General features: G+C 42.6%; 1 protein-coding gene across 7 annotated transcripts; it reads left to right on the plus strand.

The window, feature by feature from the left end:
* Nucleotides 1–338: 338 nt before the first annotated feature.
* On the plus strand, nucleotides 339–6,376 carry LOC124019153 (NAD-dependent protein deacetylase sirtuin-7-like). 7 transcript variants are annotated; one of them, XM_046334541.1, is made up of 11 exons: nucleotides 339–715; nucleotides 1,165–1,302; nucleotides 1,582–1,686; nucleotides 2,201–2,271; nucleotides 2,881–2,953; nucleotides 3,079–3,177; nucleotides 3,602–3,838; nucleotides 5,011–5,091; nucleotides 5,394–5,500; nucleotides 5,886–6,009; nucleotides 6,088–6,376. In XM_046334541.1, the coding sequence occupies exons 1-11, from the start codon at nucleotides 611–613 to the stop codon at nucleotides 6,256–6,258; spliced, it is 1,311 nt and encodes a 436-aa protein (XP_046190497.1). In that variant the 5' UTR covers nucleotides 339–610; the 3' UTR covers nucleotides 6,259–6,376. The 7 variants fall into 7 exon arrangements, with proteins under 7 accessions (XP_046190497.1, XP_046190496.1, XP_046190493.1 ...); XM_046334540.1 differs by having other exon boundaries at nucleotides 5,886–5,982; nucleotides 6,061–6,376; XM_046334537.1 differs by having other exon boundaries at nucleotides 340–715; nucleotides 5,886–6,126; nucleotides 6,166–6,376.
* Nucleotides 6,377–17,661: the final 11,285 nt, after the last annotated feature.

Here is a 17,661-nt window from a genome sequence, read left to right on the forward strand (position 1 = left end):
CGTGCTCTACGGTTGGGAGGCCAGTTGGATGTACTGCCAAATTCTCTTAAATGATGTGAGGTGGCTTATGGTAGAGAAACATTGAATTTTCTGGCAACAGCTCTGGTGGACATCCCTGCAGTCACATGCCAATTGCATGCTCCTTTGAAACTTGAGACATCTGTGGTCTTGTGTGACAAAACTGCACACTTTAGAGTGTCCTATTGTCCCCAGCACAAGGTGCACCTGTGTAATGATCATGCTCTTTAATCAGCTTCTTGATATGCCACACCTGAAGGTAGATGTATTATCTTGGCAGAGGAGAAATGCTCACTAACGGGGATGTAAACAAATTTGTGCACAAATTTTGAGCGAAATAAGCTTTTTGTGCGCGTATGTAAAATGTCTTGGCTCTTTTATTTCAGCTCATGAGACCAACACTTTACATGTCGCATTTATATTTTTGTTCGGTATAGTTTTTAAATACATTTCTGAGTTCTAGTAAACGTTAATATTGTGAGAACGCAAGTGGGCGCAGTTTTCTTTTCGAAAGCTACATTTGGCCTATTCGACGACATCCGTCCATAGCTGTCGTTGGTTTGTCTGTCAGTGTGATTCCACGTCTGTGAGAATGGAAGAGAAACCAGACACAGTCGCGTCTTCTCGTGATGAGAGAAAAGCTAAAGAGAAGGCTGAAATACTGCAAAGGGAAATGCAGCGGAAGAGTTTCAAACTGGTCAGAGAGGAGAGACTGGAGATTTGTGTAGTCCACTGTTTACAAGCTAGCTAGATGTTATGCTATCCGGCTAGCAAGCTACACCGGCGGCTTGCAAAATAACACTTATTGCAATGCATTGCAACGTTTAATTAACAATGTTGAACTTTGGATAAAACTCTGACTGTTCGTACCGAGTGACATTGTCAAAAGTAGATATTGCCCATTCATGTATTCCAAAGTTAGTAACTATTGCATTAATTTGAGTCATTGTCAATGTAAAAATAAGCAGCTGACAATGACTACCGAAATGTTCAGGGCTCATATAAAGCTTCTCCGAGTAGGAGTACTGATTTAGGATCAGTTTTCCCTATTAGATCACATGGACAGGGGGCACCTGATCCTAGATCAGCACTCCTACGCTTTATACAATTTGTACATGTAATTATCTATCGTCACCTCCTTTCCAGGTAGCTAAGATCCTGAAGAAGCAGGAGAGTGAGCGGACACAGGAGGAGTCTGCGGATCTACTTCTGCACCAGGACACCGTACAGGAGTTGTGTTCGCGGCAGGTCCGCAGGAACGTTCTAAAGAGGAAGCAAGAAGAGGTCTGGTTGACGCGTCTTTAGAACTGCCCAATAAAACAGCCTGGTTCCAGATCTGTTTGGGTGATCTTCCCAAACTGCTTGTCAATTCAAACATGGCAATTCCATTGGAAGTTGGCACAAACAGACTAGCACCCAGGCTACCAATAACATGGTCTAAGTGCCGCGCTCTCTCCTTGTCTCATGTCTTTAGTCTTTACTGACCTGAAACGCCAGGCTAGGAGGGGTGACTATTAGCATGGCATTTGCTTGATATGTCTCTCTGTCTTTGTGCTGTTGTAGGTATTTGATGATACAGAGGACCTGAGGTGTAAAGTGGGACAGTTGGCTGAGGCAGTCAGACAGGCTCAACACCTGGTTATCTACACTGGAGCCGGGATCAGTACGGTAAATACTGGGGCTCTGTATTTCACACACTGGCTGTGTTCCACTGGTCTAAGGGCCCGTTTATTTATGCTATCATGTCAACTCATTGTCATGCCAACCAAATATTTGGCAGCGTTGGCAAGAGCACAAACAGATCTGGGGTCAGGGTATAACTTTGTTCTGGGGTGTGTTCACAGGAACTGAATGGCCAAAAGGGGAGGGACTAACCTGAACCAAAATGAAATGCTTGTTTTCATTGCGAAACGTTTTCTACGGTGTGCACTCATATAGCCTTTTTCAAATCTCTCCTCGGGGACCCCCGGCCATTCTTGAACTTTTCCAGAGGTAGCACACCTTATTCAACTTACAGGAGTTATTAGGGTTAAGGGCCTTGCTCAATGGCACATTGGCAGATTTTTCACCTAGTCTGCTCGGAGTTTCGAACCAGCGACCTTTCCGGTTACTGGCCCAATCGGCTAGGCTACCTGTCACCCATCATGACAAGAGTGACATGTTTCTGTGTCATGTTTTGCAGGCAGCGTCCATCCCAGACTACAGGGGACCAAATGGGGTTTGGACACAGCTACAGAAGGGCAGAGCTGTCAGGTGAGACAGGCTGGAGTCAACAAGAGGGCATCTTCATCATACTGCATGTAATTAAGTCAACAAGATGGAATCTTCATCATACTGCATGTAATTAAGTCAACAAGAGGGCATCTTCATCATACTGCATGTAATTAAGTCAACAAGAGGGCATCTTCATCATACTGCGTGTAATTAAGTCAACAAGAGGGCATCTTCATCATACTGCATGTAATTAAGTCAACAAGATGGAATCTTCGTCATACTGCATGTAATTAAGTCAACAAGAGGGCATCTTCATCATACTGCATGTAATTAAGTCAACAAGAGGGCATCTTCATCATACTGCATGTAATTAAGTCAACAAGATGGCAACTTAGTCATACTGCGTGTAATTAAGTCAACAAGATGGCAACGTCGTCATACTGCGTGTAATTAAGTCGAGGGCAACTTCGTCATACTGCGTGTAATTAAGTCGAGGGCAACTTCGTCATACTGCGTGTAATTAAGTCGAGGGCAACTTCGTCATACTGCGTGTAATTAAGTCGAGGGCAACTTCGTCATACTGCGTGTAATTAAGTCGAGGGCAACTTCGTCATACTGCGTGTAATTAAGTCATCTCTCTCTCAACAGCTCGTCAGACCTGAGTGAAGCAGAACCAACTCTTACACACATGTGTATCAGGATGCTGCATGAGGAGAACATGGTCAGTGAGCTGGTTGTGTGTCGTCATGGACCTTGTGCTTGTTGCTTCGTCCGATAATTGAAAGGTTTTGAGGTGTCTGTATGATGATTTCCAACGTGTGTGTGTGTGTGTGTGTGTGTGTGCAGGTGCAGCACGTAGTGTCTCAGAACTGTGATGGGCTCCACCTGCGTAGCGGTCTTCCCAGACACACCCTCTCTGAGCTGCACGGCAACATGTTCATCGAGGTAGGACACACCCTCTCACTACATACAGTATATACAGTGTATACTACATACAGTGTATACTACATACAGTGTATACTACGTACAGTGTATATACTACGTACAGTGTATATACTACGTACAGTGTATATACTACGTACAGTGTATATACTACGTACAGTATACTACGTACAGTGTATATACTACGTACAGTATACTACGTACAGTGTATATACTACGTACAGTGTATATACTACGTACAGTGTATATACTACGTACAGTGTATATACTACGTACAGTGTATATACTACGTACAGTGTATATACTACGTACAGTATACTACGTACAGTGTACTACGTACAGTGTACTACGTACAGTGTATATACTATGTACAGTATGTTCCACCTAAAGAACTCACTGTATTATTCTGACATTTCCTGTTTTACAGGTGTGTACTTCCTGTTCCCCGGTGAGGGAGTTTGTGCGACTCTTTGACGTGACGGAGCGCACCGCGAGGCACCGGCACGGGACGGGGCGGCGGTGCGCCCACTGCGGGGGCGATCTCAGGGACACCATCGTACATTTCGGGGAGAGGGGCATCTTGGAGCAGCCTCTCAACTGGAGGGGGGCAACGAACGCTGCTGAGAGGGCTGACGTTATCCTCTGCCTGGGCTCCAGTCTGAAGGTAAGGACAACATGTTCTAACACACAGCATCAATAAAGCCTGAAGGACCGCATGTACTAACACACAGCATCAATAAAGCCTGAAGGACCACATGTACTAACACACAGCATCAATAAAGCCTGAAGGACCACATGTACTAACACACAGCATCAATAAAGCCTGAAGGACAACATGTACTAACACACAGCATCAATAAAGCCTGAAGGTAAGGACTGTATGTACTAACACACAGCATCAATAAAGCCTGAAGGTAAGGACAGCATGTACTAACACACAGCATCAATAAAGCCTGAAGGTAAGGACCGCATGTACTAACACACAGCATCAATAAAGCCTGAAGGTAAGGACTGCATGTACTAACACACAGCATCAATAAAGCCTGAAGGTAAGGACCGCATGTTCTAACACACAGCATCAATAAAGCCTGAAGGACCACATGTACTAACACACAGCATCAATAAAGCCTGAAGGACCACATGTACTAACACACAGCATCAATAAAGCCTGAAGGACCACATGTACTAACACACAGCATCAATAAAGCCTGAAGGACAACATGTACTAACACACAGCATCAATAAAGCCTGAAGGTAAGGACTGTATGTACTAACACACAGCATCAATAAAGCCTGAAGGTAAGGACAGCATGTACTAACACACAGCATCAATAAAGCCTGAAGGTAAGGACCGCATGTACTAACACACAGCATCAATAAAGCCTGAAGGTAAGGACTGCATGTACTAACACACAGCATCAATAAAGCCTGAAGGTAAGGACTGCATGTACTAAAACACAGCATCAATAAAGCCTGAAGGTAAGGACCGCATGTACTAACACACAGCATCAATAAAGCCTGAAGGACTGCATGTACTAACACACAGCATCAATAAAGCCTGAAGGTAAGGACCGCATGTACTAACACACAGCATCAATAAAGCCTGAAGGTAAGGACCACATGTACTAACACACAGCAGGACTGTCAGGATGAATAGACTAAAACAGAGTGCTGCCACCTCACAGGACAATGAAATTGAATGCAAAATGAAATAGGACTTCTGTGAATATTGAATAGAATAGAGTGTTTTTTTAGTTGTAGAACCTTGACTGGCTCCTCCTACTTCGTTTGTATGTCATCAGTGTGGTTAGACTGATCTTTCCATCTCGTTACCAGGTGCTGAAGAAGTATGGCTGTCTATGGAGCATGAATAGACCTGCTATCAGGAGACCCAAACTCTATATCGTCAATCTACAGGTCATCTTGCTACTACTTACCATGATCCAGCGTCTCCCAATCCTGGTCCCTGGCATTGCCCCAGCATTAACATATTCATGATTAGTGCTGGACGATGCTGTTTTAATTGCACCTCTTTGGGCCCCCGGGACCAGGATTGGGAAACACTGACTTGAACCAATAAAGCCTTTGTGTTTGAGTTGAATCTTGATCATTCAATGTAGTTTCACTTAGTTCTCCCACAGAGATGGGGCCCTGGTCACAAGTAGTGCACTATAAAGGGAATAGGGGCCTGATTGATGATGACCTCTGTCTTGTTTTAGTGGACACCTAAAGACAACCTGGCCACGCTGAAGATCCATGGGAAATGTGACGATGTGATGCGTCTCCTTATGGAGGAGCTGAACATTCAGATCCCTGCCTACAACCAGTAAGACCTGTCTCAAAACACACACCTCGGCTGTCTTCACTGGGAAGCAAACTGGTTGGAACGGGGAGGGACATACCTCAACTTGTTGTTGCTAAAAGTTTTCCATTGCAAATAGTTATTTTTTAAAAATGTAATCATTATTTAACTAGGCAAGTCGTGATCAGTTGTATGTTATGGTGTTGAATCGGGTGCGTTTGCCCTCGCACTATCATTGTTTAAATTGCACCGCTTTGGGTCCCCAGGACCAAGATTGGAAACCACTGACTTGAACCAATAAAGCCTGTGTTACAGAGTTGAATGCTATTAGTTATGCTATGGTGTGCACTAATGAATACACCCCACCTGGATCACCCTGACTGACTCATTCCTAACTGGCCTTCCTCAGGACAGAGGACCCTGTACTCAGCTTGGCCACGCCGCTGAGACCAGAAGAGGAGGACAGTTACACTCGTAAACTCATAGCTCCGCCCGCTGGCGGGGAGGACTGCTCACCAGACTCCCTGGGACAGGCTGGAGGGAAGGACTGCTCACCAGACTCCCTGGGACAGGCTGGAGGGAAGGACTGCTCACCAGACTCCCTGGGACAGGCTGGAGGGAAGGACTGCTCACCAGACTCCCTGGGACAGGCTGGAGGGAAGGACTGCTCACCAGACTCCCTGGGACAGGGTGAAGGAACAGCAGTACAAGGAGGCTGGTTCGGACGAGGGTACTCCAAAGGGAGGAAGAGGAGGAAGAGGAGGAGGACAGTGATGGTGTAGCAGAATGTTAATCATAGTAGAAATTTGACACACGATTCTCCATCTCCTTTTTGTTCTGATTGGTTGTTTTGAAATGGACCTTGATAGTAAGGAAGACGTACCAACAGAAAGAAGTGAGGGGGAGGAACCTCACTAAGACGGAGCTGTTTGTGATGCAGAGTATTATGAAGTATTATTATGGTTTCAGATACTACCTCTTTAAGCCTGAGGGAGCATCCTAATAATCTCTCCTTTCTGGTCGTCACTAGTTACCACAGCCACAAAGTCACAAACCCTGCCTCTTTACACAATTTAAAATGTCATTTTAACCCTAACCACACTGCTAACCTTATGCCTAACCTTAAATTATGACCAAAAATCCCCCTCCCAAAACAAATATATATATATATATCTCATATGATATAGCCAATTTTTACTTTGTGGTTGTGCTATCTAGTGGAAACACTTTCTCCTGAAGTGTGCACTTGTTGACTTCCCGTCATGGATTTAAATGAAAATGACCGGTATTTGGAAACTCCCTCTGATGCCTACACTAATCCAATGCTTTTCAGTTTGTGGGGAGTAGTGAACACTTCAGGAGGAGAGAATATTGGGCTGTAACCTAAGAGTTTGGTCTTTCAATTGAATGGTGCTTTTATGTAGTTTCATAGGAGTGGTGTTTTGTGTTTGTTATATGCACAGCACCTTACTAACTTTCCTCAGGGTTGCCGTCGGCGATGCCATCCTGTTACAGTACAACACATTCATGGCATTAGTATCTGTCATTGGATGGCGTTATTGTCAGGCATTTGGTTTTACAATAATGGAAGTGTGAATTTAGGGTTTGTCCCAAATGGCAACCTGCTCTCTATGGGTCCTGTTCAAAAGTAGAACACTACATGGGGAAGAGGGTACCATTTGGGATGGAATCTCAGTGTTAAATGTTGTGTTTTCTTGGTGCCACACATCAGTGTTCTCCCCAAAGAATAGAAGAGTCGCTGCCCTCCTTGTGGACTGGCTACGCCACTATGTAAACACTTAACAAATAATGTGACTTGTATTTATTTTTTTGAAGCATAAACCAGGTTTCCACTCAACCGTTTTATGTTATTACATATCAAACTATGGAAGACGAGGTGGGATCTTTGTCTGTAAAATGTATTATGTAGGAAATGTCGGTGTAAACGCTTTTATGAGCAAATATTGATTTAATAGCCGTCATATTAAAGTTAACTTACTGAGAAGACCACTTATGTAATCGCGTGACTAAGACTCGTTAGGAAATCATGCCGTTTATTAGGCTACAGATGAAATAAGTTACGATGAACTTCACAGGGTGGTGAAAGTGCACGGTGATGAGCTTGATGCTCCTTTAAATAAATATCAGGGTCTTATTCTGTTGATGTGATATTTACAATGTGACGCATTGTGGTAAGTCTCTACTTTGCTATATTTATAACCCTTTTGTTTCAGAGTTACTGTGAAGTCAGCCCAAAGGCCAGCAGATGGCGATGTTGAGTAGTTTCATCTTTCCGCCCAAAGGAAGTGCATGCAGCCGTGTCCCCTGTGGACCGGTTAGTACATAAAACATTCAGGCTGCCGTGTCCCCTGTGGACCGGTTAGTACATAAAACATTCAGGCTGCCGTGTCCCCTGTGGACCGGTTAGTACATAAAACATTCAGGCTGCCATGTCCCCTGTGGACCGGTTAGTACATAAAACATTCAGGCTGCCGTGTCCCCTGTGGACCGGTTAGTACATAAAACATTCAGGCTGCAAAAGTGCCAATTTCCTCCTCAACTGGATTTAATGGCGAGAAAGAGGGTCAACATTTGGAAATGATGCATACTTTATTTATGAAACAAAATGTTCCTCCACCATCGTAGAGTCTCTGCTAGTCCTGGATGTTATGCATTGAGTTTAACCAATCAGAGTCTCTGCTAGTCCTGGATGTTATGCATTGAGTTTAGCCAATCAGAGTCTCTGCTAGTCCTGGATGTTATGCATTGAGTTTAGCCAATCAGAGTCTCTGCTAGTCCTGGATGTTATGCATTGAGTTTAGCCAATCAGAGTCTCTGCTAGTCCTGGATGGTATGCATTGAGTTTAGCCAATCAGATTCTCTGCTAGTCCTGGATGTTCTGCATTGAGTTTAGCCAATCAGAGTCTCTGCTAGTTCTGGATGTTATGCATTGAGTTTAGCCAATCAAAGTCTCTGCTAGTCCTGGATGTTATGCATTGAGTTTAGCCAATCAGAGTCTCTGCTAGTCCTGGATGTTATGCATTGAGTTTAGCCAATCAGAGGCCCTGCTAGTCCTGGATGTTATGCATTGAGTTTAGCCAATCAGAGTCTCTGCTTGTCCTGGATGTTATGCATTGAGTTTAGCCAATCAGAGTCTCTGCTAGTCCTGGATGTTATGCATTGAGTTTAGCCAATCAGAGGCCCTGCTAGTCCTGGATGTTATGCATTGAGTTTAGCCAATCAGGGTCTCTGCTAGTCCTGGATGTTATGCATTGAGTTTAGCCAATCAGAGTCTCTGCTAGTCCTGGATGTTATGCATTGAGTTTAGCCAATCAGAGTCTCTGCTAGTCCTGGATGTTATGCATTGAGTTTAGCCAATCAGAGGCCCTGCTAGTCCTGGATGTTATGCATTGAGTTTAGCCAATCAGAGGCGCTGCTAGTCCTGGATGTTATGCATTGAGTTTAGCCAATCAGAGTCTCTGCTAGTCCTGGATGTTATGCATTGAGTTTAGCCAATCAGAGGCCCTGCTAGTCCTGGATGTTATGCATTGAGTTTAGCCAATCAGATTGCAGCAGTCTGTCCTTTTTTAAAATTGTATTGACTGATTGCATCCCAACTGAGGTGCATACACCTAACCTTATACCCATTAAAACCTCACCACTATAACACATAACCTTATACCCATTAAAACCTCACCACTATACCAACTAACCTTATACCCATTAAAACCTCACCACTATACCAACTAACCTTATACCCATTAAAACCTCACCACTATACCAACTAACCTTATACCCATTAAAACCTCACCACTATACCAACTAACCTTATACCCATTAAAACCTCACCAACTAACCTTATACCCATTAAAACCTCACCACTATACCAACTAACCTTATACCCATTAAAACTCACCACTATACCAACTAACCTTATACCCATTAAAACCTCACCACTATACCAACTAACCTTATACCCATTAAAACCTCACCAACATACCAACTAACCCTATACCCATTAAAACCTCACCACTATACCACCTAACCTTATACCCATTAAAACCTCACCACTATACCACCTAACCTTATACCCATTAAAACCTTACCACTATACCACCTAACCTTATACCCATTAAAACCTCACCACTATACCACCTAACCTTATACCCATTAAAACCTCACCACTATACCACCTAACCTTATACCCATTAAAGCTCACCACTATACCAACTAACCTTATACCCATTAAAACCTCACCACTATACCAACTAACATTATACCCATTAAAACCTCACCACTATACCAACTAACCTTATACCCATTAAAAACTCACCACTATACCAACTAACCCTACACCCATTAAAACCTTACCACTATACAAACTAACCCTAAACCCATTAAAACATCACCACTATACCAACTAACCTTATACCCATTAAAACCTCACCACTATACCACCTAATCTTATACCCATTAAAACCTCACCACTATACCACCTAACCTTATACCCATTAAAGCTCACCACTATACCAACTAACCTTATACCCATTAAAACCTCACCACTATACCAACTAACCTTATACCCATTAAAACCCCACCACTATACCAACTAACCCTACACCCATTAAAACCTCACCACTACACAAACTAACCCTAAACCCATTAAAACATCACCACTATACCAACTAACCCTACACCCATTAAAACCTCACCACTATACCAACTAACCCTAAACCCATTAAAACCTCACGACTATACCAACTAACCCTACACCCATTAAAACCTCACCACTATACCAACTAACCCTACACCCATTAAAACCTCACCACTATACCAACTAACCCTACACCCTTTAAAACCTCACCCCTATACCAACTAACCCTACACCCATTAAAACCTCACCACTATACCAACTAACCCTACACCCATTAAAACCTCACCACTATACCAACTAACCCTACACCCATTAAAACCTCACCACTATACCAACTAACCCTACACCCATTAAAACCTCACCACTATACCAACTAACCCTACACCCATTAAAACCTCACCACTATACCAACTAACCCTACACCCATTAAAACCTCACCACTATACCAACTAACCCTACACCCATTAAAACCTCACCACTATACCAACTAACCCTACACCCATTAAAACCTCACCACTGTTCCACTACAGCACCAGTCTGTTTGTTTCCCCCCTAGTCTGATAGTTTTCTAAATAATTGTTTCCCTACAGTGTAGAACTGGAGAGCTGCTAAAATGAGTCATGTGACGTGTCTTTGTGTTGCTCCATTGTCAGTCTAAGAGCAATTAAGAAAACCGTGAATTGTTGACAAATTATTTATTTTATTGGCCTCCTGAGTGGTCTAAGGCACTGCATTGCAGTGCTTGCTGTGCTACTAGAGGTCCTGGTTTGAGTCCAGGTGTAACGGATGGGAAACGGCTAGCCTAGTTAGCGGTGCGCGCTAAATAGTGTTTCAATCGGTTACATCACTTGCTCTGAGACCTTGAATTAGTGGTTCCCCTGGCTCTGCAAGGACCGCGGCTTTTGTGGAGCGATGGGTAACGATGCTTCGAGGGTGACTGTTATTGATGTGTGCAGAGGGTCCCTGGTTCGCGCCCGAGAATGGGCGAGGGGATGGTCTAAAGTTATACAGGCTCTGTCGCACCTGGCCGCGACCGGGAGACCAATGAGGGGGCGCACAATTGGCCCAGCGTCGTCCGAGTTAGGGAGGGTTTGGCCGGCAGCGATGTTCTTGTCCCATCGCGCACTAGCGACTCCTGTGGCGGGCCGGGCGCTGTGCATGCTGACACGGTATTTCCTCCGACACATTGGTGCAGCTGGCTTTTGGGTTAAGCGGGCATTGTGTCAAGAAGCGGTGTGGCTTGGTTGGGTCGTGTTTCGGAGGACGCATGGCTCTCGACCTTCGCCTCTCCTGAGTCCATATAAAATGGAGTAAAAAAATATATAAAAAAATATTGAAATGAACTATTTTAATCAAAAGTACTATTGGTTTTAAGTCAGGAGATGTGTACTTTTCCACCTAAAACAACGGATTATTTTATATTATTATTTAATGTGGCTGCAACAACAGGGGGAGAAGGCACATTCCACCTAACTCATTTCAATGTATGGAATCACTTGTTTGGGATTTTAGGTAAACTTCCCCTTTATATGGAGGAAATCTTCAACTTTGCAGCCTGAATGGAGAATGTTTTATATACGAACCGGTCCATGGGGATATGACTGTATAGCGGGGATAATCATTTCACTGTAAAGTATACACCTGTTGTATTGGCGTATGTGCCCAATAACATTTGATTTGATATGAGTGTTTAGTTGGCTGCATGCTCTCCTTTTGGATGATAAGATGAAACGACTCAATATCGCAATTTGCCGGACTTTGGGCAACTATGAAGTATACATTGTCCACCCCTTGACTGTTTGTGTATTGTTACTATAATTTAAAGTTCCATTGAATCTATTCAAACTTTGCCTGTTGTATTGTTTTCTCTCTCAAAAACATTGGTTGACAGGAATGTGTTCTGGTACTTTGTTTACACGCTAATCGCGTAGATTTATCGGAAATGTATAGGTTGCGTTGTAAATTTGCTCTGGCTATCTACTCCGATCTCAGAGCACTCTCGTCTTGAGTGCCAGAGCGCAGAATAACTGATGAATTTACTAAAGATCAACACCTGTTGAATATGACCGGTGTCAATAAACGTCAGCATAAAAGGGTAATTAAATTGTATCCAGCAGCACAGTTACAATCACCAACCACCTGGATAAAAGGAAAACAACCTAACCAGCTCTGCTATGACGAGGGAAATGTTCAGAGTGAGGTGTTCTCTCATTTGTGTCCGGAAGTATCTAGCCGGTTAGCTTGGGCGCTTAATTGCCGTTGTGAGGTCAAAACGCTCGGATCAACCCAACCTTAAATATATATATATATATATATATATATATATATATATATATATATATATATATATATATATAAACATGTACACCGCAAAAGTATTTGAATTTATGAATGCCCAGAGCATACTCTGGCACTCCAGACTAAAGTCACATGCAGGAATCAATATCAATAATGAATTATGTAAATCATGCTTATACGACTTGTTTGTGTAGCAGTATATAAGGACTGAGAGGGAACGCCCTTGTCAGAGTTTTCATCAAGCTTGGATTGAGTTCGTGAACCTCTCCGGTCCTGAAAATAAAGATAGATTCATTTACACTGAGTTTGACTCCTTACTGGTGGAGTTCCACAACAATCTTTTAGAAGCAAACAAATTATACAAGAGGTCTATGCTTATTATAGATTTTAAAAACATATCATTCATGTGATAAGTAGACATTGTTTTGCAGATAATGGATTTAATTTATTGATCTATTGAATACATGAATACTGTTGGATTCTAGCTTGTAATCGAACTATTCATGTTACCAGACTGGAACTTATTGATTACTTTGCATGTAGGAATGTATATGTTGGGGTCAATGGAGGGTGGATAAGAACTAAGTGTATGGAAAGTTACTGAGACAAGAGGGAGTGCAGAAAGTTTCCACTCTGTCAAAACATGTTATTGTTAAATATCACAGCTCCTAAGGAGGGAGGCAAAGGGCAACAGTCTGGTCTCAGTCACTGAGAAAGTAGGACAGCCGTGGATTTGGGACGAGCGAGGAATCCGTCCCGAGGTCAGGTCAGATGAAGTGAGAAGAAACAGTCCTATTTCACACACATATACTTCCACGCCCACGAAGGTCCGAGCATCACGCAGGGCCATGACTACACCAGTGAGGAAACAATTAAGTTCCTGCCTAGCAACAGAGTTTTATTGGCTGTCTAGATGTGCAAGGAGTTGACACCTCACCTAGTAGGACGGTATAAATATATGTGCTTCTATAATCATGTCTTTGTCTTTGCAGCTGTATGACCCAGGTGGTGAATCACGTTGGTTTGAGCTTTTTCTAATTGTCTGTGAGTTTTTACTCTGTTCAAAACTTAACAATACACACCTAGTATTGTTGAAACATTATTCAACATTATACAGTTATTTAATGGATAATAGGAGTGTCACGCCCTGACCTTAGAGATCCTGTTTATGTCTCTATTTTGGTTTGGTCAGGGTGTGAGTTGGGGTGGGTATTCTATATTCTATTATTTGTATTTCTATGTTTTGACCGGGTAGGATTCTCAATCAGGGACAGCTGTCTATCGTTGTCTCTGATGGAGAACCATACTTAGGTAGCCCTTTTTTCAACTTGTCTTTGTGGGGAGTTGACTTTTGTTTATGTAGCTTCATGGTTGTTTTCTTGTTTTGTTGGCGTCATTTTTCCAAATAAAAAGAAAATGTACGCTGACCACGCTGCCTCTTGGTCCACTTCCTTTAACAGCTGTGACAAGGAGTTAATAACATAAGATACAGCTCTGAACACCCCACCACACACCACTCCTACTCCAAGACGCCTGATACATATGGATCCAGAGCTGCATATTATCTACACATGTTTCCATGGTAATCAGACTGAGTAAACTGTTAGACAATGGGAGATAGATGACTCTTTGCAAGATGTTTTCTAATTCAACTTTATTTAGGGATCTTGAACCGGTGCCAGAGAGGAAAGGGCTTTCTGGTGTTTTTTCAGTGACTCTGAATGAGCAAAGCTCTTTCCACATAGACAAGAGTAAGGTTTCTCTCCAGTGTGTGTGAGCTGGTGTTTAGTCAGGTTGAAATCTCTAGCAAAACTCTTCCCACACTGATCACAGCTATATGGTTTCTCTCCTGTGTGCATACGTTGATGTATAGTCAGGTGACCTGAATTCCTGAAGCTCTTCCCACATAGATCACAGCTGTAAGGCTTCTCTCCTGTGTGTGTGCGTTGGTGCATAGTTAGGGTCCCTGATTGATTGAAGCTCTTCCCACACTGATCACAGCTATAAGGCTTCTCTCCTGTGTGTATGCGCTGGTGTGTAGTCAGTTGTCCTGACGTCCTGAAACTCTTCCCACATTGATCACAGCTATAAGGCTTCTCTCCTGTGTGTATGCGTTGGTGTATTGTCAGGGCTCCTGATTGATTGAAGCTCTTTCCACACTGATCACAGCTATAAAGTTTCTCTCCTGTGTGTATGCATTGGTGTGTAATCAGGTGTTGTGATTGTTTGAAGCTCTTCCCACATAGATCACAGCTGTAAGGCTTCTCTCCTGTGTGTGTGCGTTGGTGTGTAATCAGGTGTGATTGTTTGAAGCTCTTCCCACACTGATCACAGCTGTAAGGCTTCTCTCCTGTGTGTGTGCGTTGGTGTGTAATCAGGTGTTGTGATTGTTTGAAGCTCTTCCCACATAGATCACAGCTGTAAGGCTTCTCTCCTGTGTGTGTGCGTTGGTGTGTAATCAGGTGTGATTGTTGGAAGCTCTTCCCACACTGATCACAGCTGTAAGGCTTCTCTCCTGTGTGTGTGCGTTGGTGTGTAATCAGGTGTGATTGTTGGAAGCTCTTCCCACACTGATCACAGCTATTGAGACGTTCTGATCTGAAGAGACTCTTCTGGAGAGACGTCTTGTCAGCATCACGTTGTTGTTTAGGATCTCCAGATGATAAGCCCCTCCCACTGAGAGAGCAACGGTTTGGGCTGTACCCTGTGAAACAAAGATATTGAATAACATGGACATCTGAATCAGGGTACCTGACGGGACTTTAGTAAATGCAGAAAATTACCAATCCAAATAAACATATTTTTTTATTTGATTCCGAATTCGAACATATAAAGTTTGTTTGTGAAAACTATTTCTAAGACGTATACTTTCAGTATTTCCTGAACTCACTGGACTCGACCAAAAGGAGGAGACTTGAGCTGCTCCTGCTAGAACACATGCAGATTAAACAGGACAAAGACACATCTGACATGGGCAGAAAACTGACATTGTTGTTCATCTAACTACACGCTCCAATTTACAGGAGCTGCTACAGTGAAAGAACACCATGCTATTGTTTGAGGAGAGTGCACAGTTATGAACGTGAAAATGTATCAATAAACCAATTAGGCACATTTGGGCAGACTTGATACAACATTTTGAACAGTAATGCAATGGATCATTGAATCAGTCAAAAACGTTGCACATATACTGCAAAATCTAAGTACGTGTACTATGCATTTTGCTCGCATTTGTGCATCACAACACTGAAGTGTAAGGGGCCTCCAAATTATAAATAGACTGGATCTTTATATTTACCACTTGGGTACTGTTTCAGTAATAATGAAGTCAGACCTTCTTGTTGCGTGTCTGATAATCTACCATTTATACAGGAGGGTAAAACATGCTAAGAACGGTCCTCTTATACAGGAGGGTAAAACATGCTAAGAATGGTCCTCTTATACAGGAGGGTAAAACATGCTAAGAACGGTCCTCTTATACAGGAGGGTAAAACATGCTAAGAACGGTCCTCTTATACAGGAGGGTAAAACATGCTAAGAATGGTCCTCTTATACAGGAGGGTAAAACATGCTAAGAACGGTCCTCTTATACAGGAGGGTAAAACATGCTAAGAACGGTCCTCTTATACAGGAGGGTAAAACATGCTAAGAATGGTCCTCTTATACAGGAGGGTAAAACATGCCAAGAACGGTCCTCTTATACAGGAGGGTAAAACATGCTAAGATCGGTCCTCTTATACAGGAGGGTAAAACATGCCAAGAACGGTCCTCTTATACAGGAGGGTAAAACATGCCAAGAACGGTCCTCTTATACAGGAGGGTAAAACATGCTAAGATCGGTCCTCTTATACAGGAGGGTAAAACATGCTAAGAACGGTCCTCTTATACAGGAGGGTAAAACATGCTAAGAACGGTCCTCTTATACAGGAGGGTAAAACATGCTAAGAATGGTCCTCTTATACAGGAGGGTAAAACATGCTAAGAATGGTCCTCTTATACAGGAGGGTAAAACATGCCAAGAACGGTCCTCTTATACAGGAGGGTAAAACATGCTAAGAACGGTCCTCTGTATCCAACCATGGAGTTTTCCCAGACTTACATTCATCAAGAAGTTTCTTCTCTGTAACTTGGCTTCACATGACTCTTTCTGTACAACTGTTCATTTGACATTATTAATAGAAAAATAATCCCTACAGTTCTTCGGTTGGTGGAGATGGAGGAGACTGAAATGAAAACACTTAAAGTACTTTGCTTCCTCTTTCAACATGTTGTTTGGTGAATCATGGGGTGACTCTGTCATCTGTCACAAGTGGTGCATTTTTCCTACTGTCCATAACTAGTTTGTTGCCTTGACAAAGTCCTTTCTGAAGATTGATATGAATGCGAATAGTGATTCATTTACGTCCGTCCCTCGTTTTTAAGGTCAACCCCGTTTCATAAACTCAACTCTCGTTTCAAGATGGTGAAACTATTCCGCAAAAAATACAAATACAAAAGAAACACTGAACATCTAATAGTCAAATCAGAGTAATAGCAGGTGAGCTGTTTTGTGGTGGGAAACTATGCAAGTAAACCCTTTTACCCAAACATAGACATGCTAGAAATGTTTCTGTTGATGTGTTTATTGCATTCAATTGCCGCTCCCTGTTGCACAACACAATCTTCCATCCCCCGTCACAAGCGGTTTTATGGCTGATTTAAACGACTATTTCACCCATGTAATCCAGTGGTTTTGATGTTTTCAGTCGTCCCCTGTTACATTCAACCGCGTCACTTTATTTGGCACATAGGCACTTAGTACAGTAATATTTTGTATTCAATATGTCATGAGATGGAAAAACATGTGTTCTATTAAGTTGAACATGTGCTCTATGACAGAATGTTCAAATTAGGTGAAATATACATTTTGGACGAAGTTACACTTTTAAAAATGGATGAAACTACCCAGATATTTTAATCAATATGTAATGAATAAATTAATGACTAAAGTGCATAAAGATGGCAGAATGATGATATGAAGTCATAGTTTTAGAACTATCCAGAAAGTTTTGAAACTACGGTGCTGGACATTGTTCAATCTTCCAATAAATCAACACAATTTACTTTTTACGAGTTTTCAAATTGCCAGCGTCTTAAAACTAAAATTGAGATAATGTTTACTGCGCTAATGACCATACCAAAAAAACAACACAAGATAGCAGTGTGGAAAACACAACTCAGCAAAAGGAGTAAT

This window comes from Oncorhynchus gorbuscha, unplaced genomic scaffold (genome assembly GCF_021184085.1).
Source record: "Oncorhynchus gorbuscha isolate QuinsamMale2020 ecotype Even-year unplaced genomic scaffold, OgorEven_v1.0 Un_scaffold_723, whole genome shotgun sequence".
In the NCBI taxonomy this organism is placed as follows: Eukaryota; Metazoa; Chordata; class Actinopteri; order Salmoniformes; family Salmonidae; genus Oncorhynchus; species Oncorhynchus gorbuscha.